This window comes from Morone saxatilis, unplaced genomic scaffold (assembly GCF_004916995.1).
Source record: "Morone saxatilis isolate NCDOM2014 unplaced genomic scaffold, NCSU_SB_2.0 Contig16, whole genome shotgun sequence".
NCBI lineage: Eukaryota > Metazoa > Chordata > Actinopteri > Moronidae > Morone > Morone saxatilis.
In genome coordinates, this window is record NW_023339718.1 from 2,407,656 (window position 1) to 2,421,776 (window position 14,121).

At 43.9% G+C, this 14,121-nt stretch overlaps 1 protein-coding gene across 2 annotated transcripts in view; it reads right to left on the bottom strand.

Annotated features, from left to right (window-relative positions):
• LOC118325148 (probable E3 ubiquitin-protein ligase HECTD4) overlaps nucleotides 1–13,621 on the bottom strand; it is a 36,801-nt gene extending 23,180 nt beyond the window's left edge. Inside the window, exons 1-25 of one of the 2 annotated variants that reach the window (XM_035657719.1) lie at nucleotides 12,954–13,621; nucleotides 10,370–10,914; nucleotides 8,323–8,412; nucleotides 8,113–8,240; nucleotides 7,274–7,382; nucleotides 6,371–6,509; nucleotides 5,784–5,954; nucleotides 5,496–5,688; nucleotides 5,231–5,392; nucleotides 4,782–4,895; nucleotides 4,537–4,677; nucleotides 4,210–4,445; nucleotides 3,975–4,117; nucleotides 3,799–3,869; nucleotides 3,602–3,707; nucleotides 3,341–3,461; nucleotides 3,110–3,232; nucleotides 2,594–2,718; nucleotides 2,010–2,163; nucleotides 1,794–1,897; nucleotides 1,487–1,685; nucleotides 1,264–1,383; nucleotides 1,067–1,171; nucleotides 789–952; nucleotides 391–636 (exon numbers count right to left, since the gene is read on the bottom strand). In XM_035657719.1, coding sequence (XP_035513612.1) covers nucleotides 391–636; nucleotides 789–952; nucleotides 1,067–1,171; nucleotides 1,264–1,383; nucleotides 1,487–1,685; nucleotides 1,794–1,897; nucleotides 2,010–2,163; nucleotides 2,594–2,718; nucleotides 3,110–3,232; nucleotides 3,341–3,461; nucleotides 3,602–3,707; nucleotides 3,799–3,869; nucleotides 3,975–4,117; nucleotides 4,210–4,445; nucleotides 4,537–4,677; nucleotides 4,782–4,895; nucleotides 5,231–5,392; nucleotides 5,496–5,688; nucleotides 5,784–5,954; nucleotides 6,371–6,509; nucleotides 7,274–7,382; nucleotides 8,113–8,240; nucleotides 8,323–8,412; nucleotides 10,370–10,914; nucleotides 12,954–13,100 — 3,956 coding nt within the window. In that variant the 5' untranslated portion in view covers nucleotides 13,101–13,621. Of the gene's footprint in view, nucleotides 1–390; nucleotides 637–788; nucleotides 953–1,066; nucleotides 1,172–1,263; nucleotides 1,384–1,486; nucleotides 1,686–1,793; nucleotides 1,898–2,009; nucleotides 2,164–2,593; nucleotides 2,719–3,103; nucleotides 3,233–3,340; nucleotides 3,462–3,601; nucleotides 3,708–3,798; nucleotides 3,870–3,974; nucleotides 4,118–4,209; nucleotides 4,446–4,536; nucleotides 4,678–4,781; nucleotides 4,896–5,230; nucleotides 5,393–5,495; nucleotides 5,689–5,783; nucleotides 5,955–6,370; nucleotides 6,510–7,273; nucleotides 7,383–8,112; nucleotides 8,241–8,322; nucleotides 8,413–10,369; nucleotides 10,915–12,953 lie in introns of both variants that reach the window. The other variant, XM_035657718.1, reaches the window with a different exon arrangement.
• Nucleotides 13,622–14,121: the final 500 nt, after the last annotated feature.

Here is a 14,121-nt window from a genome sequence, read left to right on the forward strand (position 1 = left end):
ACATATATATACACACACACACATATATATATATATATATATACATATACATATACACACACACACACACACACACACACATACACAGGGTATCTATCGTCACCATTTTAAAGCAGTATCACCTCCCTTATCCAATTAACATTCAGAAACTAACTAACTATGAATAGGGAGAGCTGCAATGCCGAGAGGAAACCAATATCTTGAAAACAACTATCAGAACTAAATCAAAAATTCACTCTATGAACAAAGCTGGAAGGCATACAAAAGCCAAGATATTCCATTTTAAAGAAGAATGTGTCAGCCTAATCAGAATCACAAGGGATATGTCGATCATTTGAGGACCAGTCTAGAAAAATATTCATATGTGCTGTGATAGTGTGACCCTCTTACTTGATGCTAGGACGAAACTGTGGTCGAGCCCTTCCGGACACCTCTCGTAGCCTACCCATGATGCCCGGAGGGAGGCGGATACGAGGCAAGTCAAAGTAGGTCCCTGGCATGAGGCCTGGGGGTGGGATCAGCACATCAGAGGGGTACGTGAACTCCCGGTCCTCCTCGATAGTGAGTGGCAGAGGTGACGGGCTGGGCGTGAGGGCAGGAGAGATTGCACCATTTGCTTCCACCTGCCACTGACACCTAAAAATAAAAAGAACAGAACAAAGCATGTCACCTTAGCAACCATAGTTTTCTGTGTTCAACTACATACCACTGAAGAGCACTGCGCTATATTTATCACAATCAATAATCACTGGGGGACATTTTGTGGTATTTTTATTTAGCTGCGTCACCTTTGCAGCAGCTTTGAGCAGAGCAAATCGTGGCAGGCTTCCTCCTCTCTTGTCACCTCTGGCCCGTTATACAGAATGCGGAGCATCGAGCAGGCTAGCACTGACAGACCCAGTGCCAAGTCTGCCAGGAAGGGGAGGCCTCCGGAGACATCCTCTGACGACTCCTGAAAACAAAAACAAATAGCATCCTCAGAATTAGCAGGCGTTCTTCATGTTTTACACTGCCAGTATGATTAAACAACCTTAAATACAGATGTTTGGGACATGCCGGTCATTACCTGAGCTCTGACAGTGCAGGAGAAACCCCACATGGCTTTATCGGGGGTGTTGTGTTCTCGCCCACTCCTCATCTCGAAAGAAAACGTCACAGTGTCTCCTTCAACCTAAAACAGGACACAGAAAAAAAATGTAGCTCTTCAAGAATGTATGGGCAGTACCTGTTCACTGTTCATGTGTGCAAAACAACTTCTTTTACCTTGACAAGATCTTTGGGCCATCCTGTCCCCAGAACACTGCGACTTCCATATCCCAGAGTGTTCCCTCCATACTCTGTCACTTTACGACTGTTGGTGTTGGGACCAGCATAGATCACCAACTAAAATATCAGAGAACATAAGAATGTAAAATATCCCCAACCAGAGCTTCGCAGTGCTTGACAAATTGCACACAGTGTATGTAAGAGCGAAGGGAGTCAATACCTTGTCATAGTCATACTGTGAGGAGCAGCGAGAATCAAAGCGAAGGTACAGGCAGCGGGCTCCTGGGATGTGTACCGTCTCCTTGAACTTGTAATTGTCCCTCACAGGGTGCACTGTCTCTACAGTCTTCCCAGCAGCCCACGGGGCAGGGATCTTCAGTCCAGTCAGGAAACCTGGCTCCTCGCGTTCGTCAAGAATTCTTATATCAAGGATACAGACAAATTAGAAAACAAAGCTTTTGACAGACAAAACAGCTAGCAATTATTCAGTTGCCACTTTACTGATGGTGGACCTCCAGAAAACTTACTTGTCATCAGCAGCACATGCCTTCGCCGCCGGTCCTAGAGAGCCACCCATAAGTGGAGGCTCTTCAGTGAAAAGTGGAGACTGTGTCTTTAGTAACAGGGCAGTCTGGAAAACAAAATGAAAACAAGTACTTTAAAGATGACTGTTTTTTCTACCCAAGGAAAAAAAGAAATTCATTTAATGCAAGAATTGCCTTTTGGATTGGCAAGACTCCAACCTGGCTGGTGTAGAGGACCAGCTGCACCAACTGAGGCATGAGGGCATCAGCGAGAGTGAGGGTCTGCAGGTTGGGGTGCATCAAAGTGGTGAGCAACACTGGCAGCAGGTGCCCAAGCATGGTGGCCTTAGTTACCTGCTCCAAGCCTTTCAACCTGAACAACAAGAACAGAGAACGAAAAAACATGAATGTTAACGTGATGGATTCTTAGGCAGAACACTGAGGTAAAAATGGGGAGATTTTGAAGAGGTAAAACAAAGCCGCAGTGTTTTAAAAACCTGCGTCCATAAATGATTTCTCATGGACTCTTTTATTCTTTTTTGAAAGGAGGCTAAAGCATTACTCAGGTTTAGCTAAATCCTGTTTCACGGTGGAATAGTGCATTAGAGCCAGCCAAGAGAACATCATGTCTGGTTTTATTTTTGTCAGTTACATTATGGTTTTATGGTAATACACATTGACTTCAAAAGTCTGCCCAATAAAATAAGTGGGTAGTAGATTTTAAAAGTATCCTGCAGCTGAACAAGGGGTCATTTTTCCAGCCTGAAAAGGTACTTTTACAAAAGATGCAGTTAAAGGTTCACCTGGTTTCTCTGTCAGGGATGTCGCTGTTAATTAGAGCCGTGGTCACCTGCTGCAGGGTCTCCAGCACTTCATCACATCCCACCAGGATCTTAGTGGCTAGGGACAGGATACTACTTTGCAGCTCCTGAGGATCACACACAGCACAGGCCCACACTTACGTAACCACTGCTTCCAAGAAGATCATATCTCTTTCATGCAATATGGAAAGTGTACACACATCATTTCTTTACATTTATGTCAACAGATAAAAAAAAGATCCATATATTAGCACAATCTTCATTCTTTCATAAGTAATCATGGTTGGTGATATTTAAAAACAACACATCCTTAGTTAATATAACACTCTTAACAGATATCATCAGACTGCATTATGGCCATAGATTACTATGCAGTGCCATAACATAACATTCATCTCCCGTGGCTCCGTTTGGTGGATTGGTCTCTCATTGACTGACACGACAAAAGACTCCACGTGCACAGAGGTAGGGGTATTTAAAGGGGATGTTTACCTGTACCTTCATTGTTTCCCCTTGTAGGGAGCTGTCACTGTCGTCGTTATCGTCCGGACGGATAAGAATGGTGTTACTGAGGAGGTGGTTCTGGACAGCCATGAGGTAGCGCAGACTAGGTGAGACCACCTACAGAGAGGGAAAAACCATCTCATGTTTGTAAAAGTGGAATTTCACAAAACGTGTGATCTTAGTCACCACAGATGGCATTTCGTTCTGCTGAACTGAAATTCGTACTGGCACAGTGGAGAGCAGCTTCTGGAAATCGTCTCGGGCGACAGTCTGACATTTGGTAATGAGGAGGCAGGACTCCCGGACTACAGTCTTGAGGATACAGTGCAGCAGTTCATCACTCAATCTGTAAAAGAGATGGATTTCTATCACTGTAAACAACTACAGGAAGCTAAGTTTTTAAACCAAGCTCTGACATTGTTCTGTGTTGCTTATCAAAGGCTCTGGGAAATGATGCTACCCCATAGTTGAAGGCTGGCCACTTACCTGTAGTGGTCGTCTTCTTCACTCCCAAATCTATTCTTCTGCAGTTGGTCTGCCAAGTTGGTAAGGATGACATCACGAAGTTGAGACAGGCCACTGTTCCTTTCACCTAGTATCACACACAAATACACAGATTATTATATATATTCACCACAAAACAGTTAAAGTGCCAGTTATATTTACAGTAGTGTCTTAATCACCTTCAGTTAAAACCAGTTTCAGCAGTTTGTTAAGTTCAGCCTCCCCCTGGTACAAAGTATTCAGGCCTGAGCTACAGAGACAGAGAGGAGGTAAAAAAAAAGAAGGCCCATTTGAATATCATTATGACCACTGATTTTACGAAAGCACTTAAAGTTATTTCTGTTTTATGACGTACCTGATGGCCAGGCACACCTCTTTCTGAATCTCTGATCCTATCTGATCCACTGGAGCCATGAGTAGCTGCCACAGGAGTAGACCCGAACGACGCACACTCTCCCTATTCTGCTCCGACTGAGGATTAAAAAACCTAAATACCACCTGGAGAGGGCAGACAAAGAAATTACTCCAAAACACAGAAAATGGCTCGGTCGTTTTGTGCCAAACTGTCCCCAGCTGCAACTCAAACTGACCTGGAATACCACCAGAATGCAGCGGATGATGCAGGTGTCGCCATTGACCATGGCCTTCTCCATAATGTCACAGATGCTGCTAAAGTGACGGGCCTCGATGGGATGTTGTTTACCGAGTAGGGCCCCCAGGGGCAGGCTGTTGCTGCTGGCTGCCAGCAGGTTGAGCTGGTGGATACACATAGCACCTACATGATGAAGTAGCTGGTTGATCACCTCACCAGTGGCCACAGTTTCCTCTGTGAAAGGAAAGTTTTTACAGATGTTCAAATTTCTGACTTGACCGCACACAAACAGCATCTGGTGGTTTTGGGCTATGTTTTTATCTACCTTTGGGTTCTTTGATGACATGGCTAACACCGAGCCTATGGCACACATGATGAAAGGCTTGGTTCCCAGGATTGCACCATTGATCTATGTAATCACTGGAGCACGTCCAGATCAAGTTGTTCAGTGCATCGTAACATGCTCCTATGAAGCCAGAGATTACAGAAAAAAATGTCACTTAAACTGCAAATGCATTGTGTGACTGAGTTCAACACATAACAGCATAATGGGAAGAAAGTTGAGCTCACCAAGTCCAGCCACCTGAGCTCCCCTTCCTAAAGAACTGCCAGGAGCATCAATGAGGTCTGCACGGCTGCTGAACTGACCGTCAGCCAGGTTAAAAACCAGGCTGGAGGCTAATACTGACACAAGATGAAAAGTTACTATCACTGATAACACCATATACTAAACCTTTCATTGATTATTCAATCACAAATAATGCTATTTTGTTTTACCGGAACTTGTAAATGTCTATATTCAAATGTTATGTGTGTATGAATGTAACTAACTATCATCAATCTTTACAAAAGGACTTCAAGCCGTATTAAAGGGAGACACAACAGGTGAGTAAGGTTTTAACACATAGATGTTTTTGCTTGTAGTGTCTCACATTTAATCAAAAATACAAAAATAAATCACAGCAAAACTCTCAGGACTAATGATGAAAGAAATCTATAGTGTCTCCATGTGCTCTTACTTTTGAGAGAGGACAGGCTGCTGGTACCCCCAAATAGGGAGCGTGTGGCAGAGCTCCCAGATACACCAGGGGGTGAGACCAGCATCACTAAATAAGTCCCGCACACATACATAGGTGTCTTTCTCAGGGTCTTCAGAGGGAGCCCACAGCTAGTGTTGACAGCTATACAAGAGTTAACAACAGAGAAATGTCACCAGAAAATATTTGTATAACCATATATCATTTTTAGAGGGCTATAAGTTTATGAGTCTTGCTGATAAATTACCAGACTGTTCCTCTTTGACAGTGTTGGTGATCGCAGAGCCTGTTAGAGCAGCCAATGTGGCAGAATGGGAGGCCCGGAAGCGTGACATTCGACTCAAGAGAAGCTCATTCAAGCACTTTGAAGACTCGCCTTCCTTGCGAGTAAGAATAACCCTCTCCTGCAAGATGTCTGCAACACACAACCCTGTCTCTGTCTGCACCGTGGACAGGGGGGAGAGAAGACATCAAAGACACAAACAAACTGCATACAGCTGAACATACTGAATATTGCAGGCCATGTATTACTCACAGACAGGTGAAAGACATCCATGAAGACAGAATGGCCTTTCTGCGTCTTCTCATTGAGACTGGCTGGGGACCAGACCCAGTACAGATAGGTGCCATCTGAACAGAGGTGCAGCGTGGTCATGCTGCTGCCCACAGGGAAGTGATGGGCTGGCATGGGCACAATCTGGCACACCTGGAAATGGCACAACTAACATTAGCCTTGGCTACGGCTATGCTTGTCATTTCAACTGAACTTTTAAGCGCTGGTTGGATTTTAATGGCCCCAATTAGACTGAAAATAGCTTTTATATGGCCCTCGTCTTTCTACGAAGTCATGTATGTTTATTGCTGTTCCCTATCCTGCCTCTTCATCTCTTATACTTGCGTTATTGCATCCTGAATAGAGAGAAATGCTGCCCCATTGTGAGCCTTCGTGCCTTGTTTGTATGATGAAATCATTTTAATGTTGCATAATGGGATAATAAAACAGCATTTGAATGACAAATAAGAATTTATGCGAGAATCGTGCTGAAAATGAAATTACAATGTCAAATTAACGGAACGATTCATTATCGAACTGAAATACAGTCGAACGAAAGTATACAATACCTGCAGGGTGAAGGGGTCAATGACCTGGCACAGCTGATGAGGCTTGGCATCAAAGGAGGAGGGACGGTGGAGGAGACGACCGCTGCTGAACACCACCCAGCCAGGCTCCAACTCTTCATTTCGACAGTACACAAAACCCCTGCACGAACGAAAACAGTGCATCTATTTCTGTGCTCTGTATTGTGTTCTATTTTAATACTTTGTTTTTCTGCTTTAAGGCAGACCTTTTTGTCGAAGGCCCGGCTGAGACACTTGGATCTGATCTCGTTAGTGGAGAACCAACAGAGGATCACACACACACGTACACGTCACCTACAAATTGATTGTGTTCTCTGCAGACATTAAAATCCCAATCCCTTTCCACAAAATGAAGCATCTTGTTTACTATATTCAGTGCTCTCATAAATGGTTGTGTGCTATGGTCTTTTGCCTTGTTAAAGGGAGTTAGTTGTGGGTTATTAATTGTTGCGTTATAAAGATTTTACTGTTGGTAAGAGGTGTACGCAGTTAATAGGGCTCCCCTCTCAGTACACGCTACACAGCTTGGTCCCAACCAGACCGCTCTCTGTGGCAAAAACCATACTGGAGGAAATTAAAAACAGTATACTGGTTCATCTAGCACATGGAAGGAAGCCGCCTTCTGCTTACAAAATGAGTAATTTGCTACCACAGCATGGAATTAAGATGCAGGGCACACACACTTTGGTCTCTTTTGGGAATCAACCAAATCAATCAAAGACTGAGGAGGATGTGACTGTGTACTGCAGATATTGGTCTAAAGTTCTCCAGGAAACAGCACCATTGTTGCATTGGGATGGGTAAGTGATAAGGGTATTTTTAGTGTTCGCTGTTCTCTAAATGCTGTGGATAAAGAAAGGCAGGGGGGAAGCAGTGTCATATTACCTCAGTGTGCCGTGTAAACCAGAGCCCAGCTTGCTGAGTCCTCTCCCAGAGGAGTTAGTGGTATACAGATAGAGTCCGTCTGTGGCGAGACATCGCCCTAGGTCAGTGTCTGCAAGACACAGGGACAAAAATAATTCAATATAAGGTTAATGACGGACAGATGACAGGTTATAGGAATGGGAAAGTAAGAGGAGGTATCAAGGAGATATTGGACGAAGTGGAGAGTGCGAGCAGAGAGTACTGATGCTGAACAAGGTCAAGGGATCTGTTTGTTTTGCTTATTTTTCATTTGGAGGACCGTGATGCCTCCAGATATCTGAGAAACTGATTTAGTGTCCGTTTAAAATGTAAATATGCGAACCTGCTCTATGGCTATATGCCCAGATCAGCTTCCATCACTCTACAAGGTCAGGAGATGGATTTCTGGAGACTGAATACACTCTCCCCTCGTCTGCTTTACGCCTAAACGTCTCAGTCACAGCTCTTCCCCTGAGTTACACTGTACAGTAAAATGAGGTCAAATGAGCCTTGTACCAGGCACTGACACCCAACCCCTCCCATTTTGGTTTGGATTTCACACAATTCATGCATTTCACGCAAAGGGCATTATAAATAATGTAAAGTTGAATAAATAAATCAAAAAGGGCAGTGTTATGATGGGAAATATGGCAAGCACAGCTCTCTTCACAACCTGCGAGCCAGAAAACTCGACACTGATGTGTACAAGATATAATCTATCACAACCACATGAAGGAACTGCTGTGACCTCTTATTCAGAATTTGTGGTTTTCGAAATGTAAAACCGATCACAACAAGTTTATAGAAATGTTTCTTTTTACCTTTACTCTCTGCTCCTCCAGCAGAATTATCAGGTGTGGGCAGCATGTCCTCAAAACCCCAGGACACACTGTGTTTGCCCCCCAGGAGGCAGGATGGAGAGCCCGGGCCTCCTTCCAGGAGCAAAAGTCTGACGCAGGACACAGAGGAGGTTACACACAGAGAAAGTCACTAATAACCGTTGTGCAGTTGAACTGAAGTACTATCCTTACCTGTACAGGACATCTGACACAGGGAGCTGGCCCAGATCGGTTTGTTTCTGCAGCAGGTGGACTGTGTGGATGAAGGTCTTCAGAGATCCCCTGGAGAATTAGTAGAATAAAGTAAAAGTTCATTATTACACAGTTCCACTGGAGCTCTAAGTGGAATAATACTGGCTTGAATTGCGGAGGGGATCCGATGGAATGTGTTGGGAATTAAAAAGCAATCTTTTTTTAATGTGAATAAAAGAATCTTTTCCTTTAGTGTGCTGCGGAGAGCTTATTTTTCTCTGTGGCTTTCTGCAGGGTGTAATGAGCAACCTACTTAAGTTTGTGCAGTGTTCATTTACAGCTTTGCCTCATCCAAGACTGATATTAACTGAATACATTCAACTAATTCTATATTCAGGGAGAAAAACTATGTTAGGTCTCCTGAAGTGCTGTTCTGGCAGTCTTTTTTCTAACTGCAGCTTTGGAAAATGTCTTCAGCTGGGCTAAAACGGAAAATGAAAGGACAGATTTAACAATATCAGAGGGGCAACTCACGATTATTTGCATTATCTATTAATCTGTCGACCGCTTCACTTGTCTGGTCAGAAAATGGTGAAAAGGGTTGATTACTATTTCCCAAAGACCAAACTGACGTCTTCAAATGTCTTTTTTTTTGTCCACAACCCAAAAAATATTCAGTTTACTGTCACAGAGGACTAAAAAACCTGGAAATATTCAGAGAAATCACAGAATTTGGAAAAAAAACATTAAATTACTCAAAAACAACGAATCAATTAATTATTAAATACTTTTAAAAACTGACATCTAATCTACTTCAGTAACCATTGCAACCCTAAACAGTATGACGATTGTGATTAGTCTTCATTGATATTGATGTTTATAGCGATGACAACATTTTAGGGAGCTAAAAAGATGAAAACACGTTGTCCTGTGTGTCACCAGCGTGTTACCGGGAGACTCCTGCCCCGTGCTGCACAGGAATGTATGTCTGATTCAGTGTTTACATGTTCACAGGCGACAGACAGCAGATGAGTCATGTGTCTGTCCCCTTCTCCACCTCACTGTGTAAACACCGCGGTCTTTTCGTTTACTTACCGCTTCTCACACGGTGGAATTTACTAACCGACCCCGTCATCGGCGAGGGGGAGTGAAGCTGATAGCTCTTTAATTAAGCTTCCACCGTCGGTGAAAAGGCACCGGGGCTGGATGGTTCCCCACAACAAAGAGCTCTCAGCCTCAACAGAGGCTCAACAAAGAGTGGAGAGTTCTGGTTTTGACAAGTCAAGATCAGTTGTCACCAGCAGAAGCCGGAGTTCAGCCACTAACGCAACAAAAAAAAGAGCACGTTCTGCTCTTCTGCGGGACAAACGCACATCAATTACATTCGATCACAGCTTCACGTATTTTGTTATTGCTGTGGGAGGGTTTGCACGTGAGCTGAAGCTACAGCAGGACGCAAAAACCAGTGTCTCTTTCAAACAGCGCTCGGTTCAGACCACAGTAGCTTGAGATCAGAGCACTGCGCTGACAGCGAGCCGACAGAGAGCAGGAAGTCTGTTTGAGGAGATACACAAATGTCAGCACAATGTTCAGATACTTCTTAATCTAGAAACGTTGAAGCGGGACTGCGATAGAGTGTGCTGCTCTGAATCAGGCATGATTATTCATGTAGCATGTACACTGAGAGAGAGAGAGAGAGAGGAGAGAAACTAATCAGTTGGTCAGTTATGTGCTTATTTTAGCTTCGGCTGCCAGGAATAACTGACCTGCTTGTGAGTGGAGTTACTAAAGCCATAACTCAGTAGTGTTTCACTAGATACTGACTTAATCACGGCACTTTGACAGCGCTTACGTCTCAATAACTTTTTTACTCGTAATGTTACGTACAAAGTAAAACTTTATAAAGTAACAATATGCCAGATTCTTTACAGATGGCATATTGTTACTTTATAAAGTGTTTACTACTCTAACAACCTTTCGCTGAGCCGACAGAGGGATCCTGAGAATTGCGAAGGCGGGACAGCGAGGAGAGAAAGTATGGCCTCACCTGGCACAGGCGAGCGCCACAAGCGCAGCAGCAGCGTTCTCCCTCTGTCTGTGTGTGTGGAGGATCTGCGGCTGAGCCTGTTGGCCTGACTCCTGGGCACCATCTTCCAGCCAGGAGCAGAGAAGCCCCTCCAGGCCATTGAGGCAGTCGGCGGGCTCTTTGCTGAGGCTGAGCGGCTGGCAGTCCCGGAGGCAGGCTAGCAGTACCTCTGCTGTGACACCGCAGAGCGCCGGGTCACTGCGAGTCTGGGACTGTAAAAGAGGGAAGACCAGCAGCAGACCGACACGGGAAGTGAAGGGCGCCTGCTCGGGTTGCTGGAGCAGACCTTGTCTTTTGAGCAAGGCCAAGGTCTCCTCATCAGCCCCTCCAGTTCCCTCTCGCTCCTGCTGCTCCTCCAGGGCCAGCTGCCGCTGCGCCCCCCACAGGCCGCGCAGAGCATTGAGACGGTACTCCAGCAGTCGGGCGTAAGCGTTGCTCTGATTCCCACAGACGGCACGCAGACGCTCAGCGAGCTCTACCGGGTTCTTTGTCTCGAACGTTAGAATCTGCGGGGCAAAGACAGAACAGCAGGAAACAGATTAAGTTTACATTCAAAGCAGCTTTTGGAGAAGAATAAACCCTCGTGTCTATGAAATGATGGTCAGACGTAGCGGGGCACATATCACAAGTGGAACAATGTGCTTCATGTGCACTTAGGCAGCGATTCAGATATCGATTACACTCCGGCCAACGAATCACAGACTGGGAGAAAAAAAAAACCCATTACACCATTTAGCAGGCACAATTTGTATTGATTGGATTTCAGAAATGCTGCTAATGTTACAGTAACACTCCTCAACTGGACGCCGGGCTTTTCTCCACCTCGCTCGGCAAAACAACACTGCTGCGAGCGGATAAAAATAGTCGCAACACCTACGAAAGACAGCGGCGAGTGACCCGGTCAGACGCAGAGGAGCACAGAAATGTAAATGTTGGTATGAGATTCAGATCCATATGGATTTATTTAACTTGGTCCAGTGTGATAACAGTGTCACGCACCTTGTTTTTGGTTAAAATATCGCCTGCAGAAGATTACACCAATGTAAAAGTACGCAATTAATGAATGTTGTGTATTCCCCCCCAAGAGAAAAGTCCAGCTGTCAGTTAACGTTTACCAGCACGACCACGTTGTTTGTTCTTGTTCGAGAGAGCAGCTCAAACAGAAAGTCAGACGCTGCGTCTCCTCCACACGTCTGTTGTTGAGCTTAACGAAATGAGAAAACACGAAAAGGGGCGAGAGGTCGAACTGAAACCTGTTCACATTCATTAATTAACCAGTGGTTCGTCATGTGCGGAGCTGCTGATTGAACATATGCTTCAATACTTTTATCAGGGTAAATAAACGCCATGTGGCTGATTGCTGCAGCTGTTGTGTTTCTATCACTAGAACTACTGATGCTAATGACTTAATAAATTACTGATTAAGGTACTAACAGCAGTTCTGCATACAATGTAAACTGAATTATGAATGTCCTAAAATAATAATATTAAAAAGACCTTTGTGTATCTAAGCCGCACAAACACAGCTTTATCTTAACATGTAAATGTATTAATATGTTTCTATGTTTTTTCTACATGTTATTTAATAAGAATTGGTTAAAATGTTAATGCTGACCTAAATGACAATAGTGAAATAAATGCATAAGGTGTCATTAATTCCAGTCACTGTCTGTTATTGTCTAATATTTATCATTATATACGACCGACCAGATATTAAAAAGACAACACTGGGGCAAATGTACTCTACAGGCTGATGAATACACGGATTTCTACCTTTATTACGCGGTATTGTACCGAAATATCGAGGATGTAACATTGTTAGGTCGAAGTTTCCACCTGCATCACCGTAAAGTCTCCGCAGCCTAACAACACACTCACGTCCGGTTGCCAGATTTAACCTTCAAAATAAAAGCCCACTTTCTAGATTAAAAACCGCACTCCACGTTATGGCACGTTAAACCTAAACGCGACGTAAAACACATACTGTTTCTACATCCAGCATCTGAGATGACATTGCTTCTTTGTGTTTGGAGAGCAAAAATCCAGTCACGTTTAAGTGCGCTACTCTTGATTGACAGTGATTATAAAACACGTATAAAGTGTGTGCTACCAGCTTTAAAACATAAAAAGTAAGTGGAAGGGGGGGTAAGTTGAAGTGTGTGCTCCCAGCCTGATATGCAAATTAAATTACACAGCAAAAAAAAATAAATAAAAAAATAACCTAATTACACACATTGCTGCGTTTGTGATCAAATCGCAAGCAGGCAACCGGGGTTGCGTGACTTTTATTTTGAAGGGAGTTGACGGGAAGCGAGCTCCCAACGGCTGCTACCTTGACAACGGGTCAATAACATGTATATAAGGGCAGGAAACTTGCAAACGTTAGCGCAACCGTTATCAGTGGAGGGCGGCGTTGCGGCTCACAGTCACAACACAATTAATCATTAAAAGAAACAAACAGCCCTCTTACACCAGCTGTGAACTCTACATTTATACGTCTTCACATGTACATAAAACCGGTGTGTTGGTTGGCTTTTTCACCCACCTCTTGCTCGGTGTCCCCCTGCTCCGATACTCCAATTTCACTGGGCAGTTCGGCCAGATCCGTGACCCGAATGAGTCCGTCGTGGAGGAAAATGGTCTCCTCCTTCACCGAAAGCCACTGGGACGAATCTACAGCCCCGGAGCCCATCGCTCTCTCCTCCGACAGCGATGCCAAAGGGGTCGAACATTAAAAATTCAGTGGCAGAGTGAAACAGAAACGCCCTAGCTAGCCTGCTAGCGAGCTACAATAACACAACTGCCCGTTTTTTTTTTTGTGTTGTTGTTTTTTTTTTTTTTAAAACCGTCGCCGTTTTTTTTTGTTTCTTGTATATTCAGAGCGGGTTCTTAGTGGCTGACAGCGGGTAGTAGCGGCAGCGTCTCTGCACGTAACACGGGGTTGGTCGTGTCGTTAGCTGGAAGCGAGGCTCCACTTACCGTACGGTTTAATCGTTATAACGTTACCGAGCAGAGTGGGCGTGTGCACCCGGGCTAGAATCCGTTATTTTCGCACCGCGCCGTTAAAACGACAGTCCTTTCGGGATCCGCGGTGCGCTCATTTTCGCCCGTTAGGATCCGACCGTTGGCGGCCGGTGTGTCAACGGCTGGAGGAGATAATGAGAGGCTGCAGCTGTCAGAGAGACGCCATGTTTCCAAGGCCAACGAGCTGCTCCCAGCATGCACCGCGGCCCAGCATCAGAAAAAAACAAAAAAAATAAAAAATAAAAAAAGCTGTCGTGAATTCATGTTGGTGTCTTATTTTATATTATGAAATGTTTGTATTATATGTGTTGTATTGTTTTGTTACTGTGGTAATAAGACAATTATTTTATTTTTTGGTTGTTTTTCTGAGTAATTATTTGTGGTTTTTTGAGTTATTTATTTTTTGGTTTGTTTTTCGGGGTAATTTATTTTTTTGGTTTGTTTTTCTGAGTAATTATTTGTGTTTTTTTGAGTTATTTATTTTTTGCCCTGAAAACAAACAAAAAAAGATTACCGAAAAACAAACAAAAAAGAGTTATCGAAAAAAACCAAAAAAATTACTCGAAAAAAACCATAAAATAAATTACTCGAAACAAAAACCAAAAAATGTTATTATCAGAAAACACAAATACAATTACTCCGAAACAACCAAAATGATATAATCAGAAAAAAACAGAATAATACTCGAA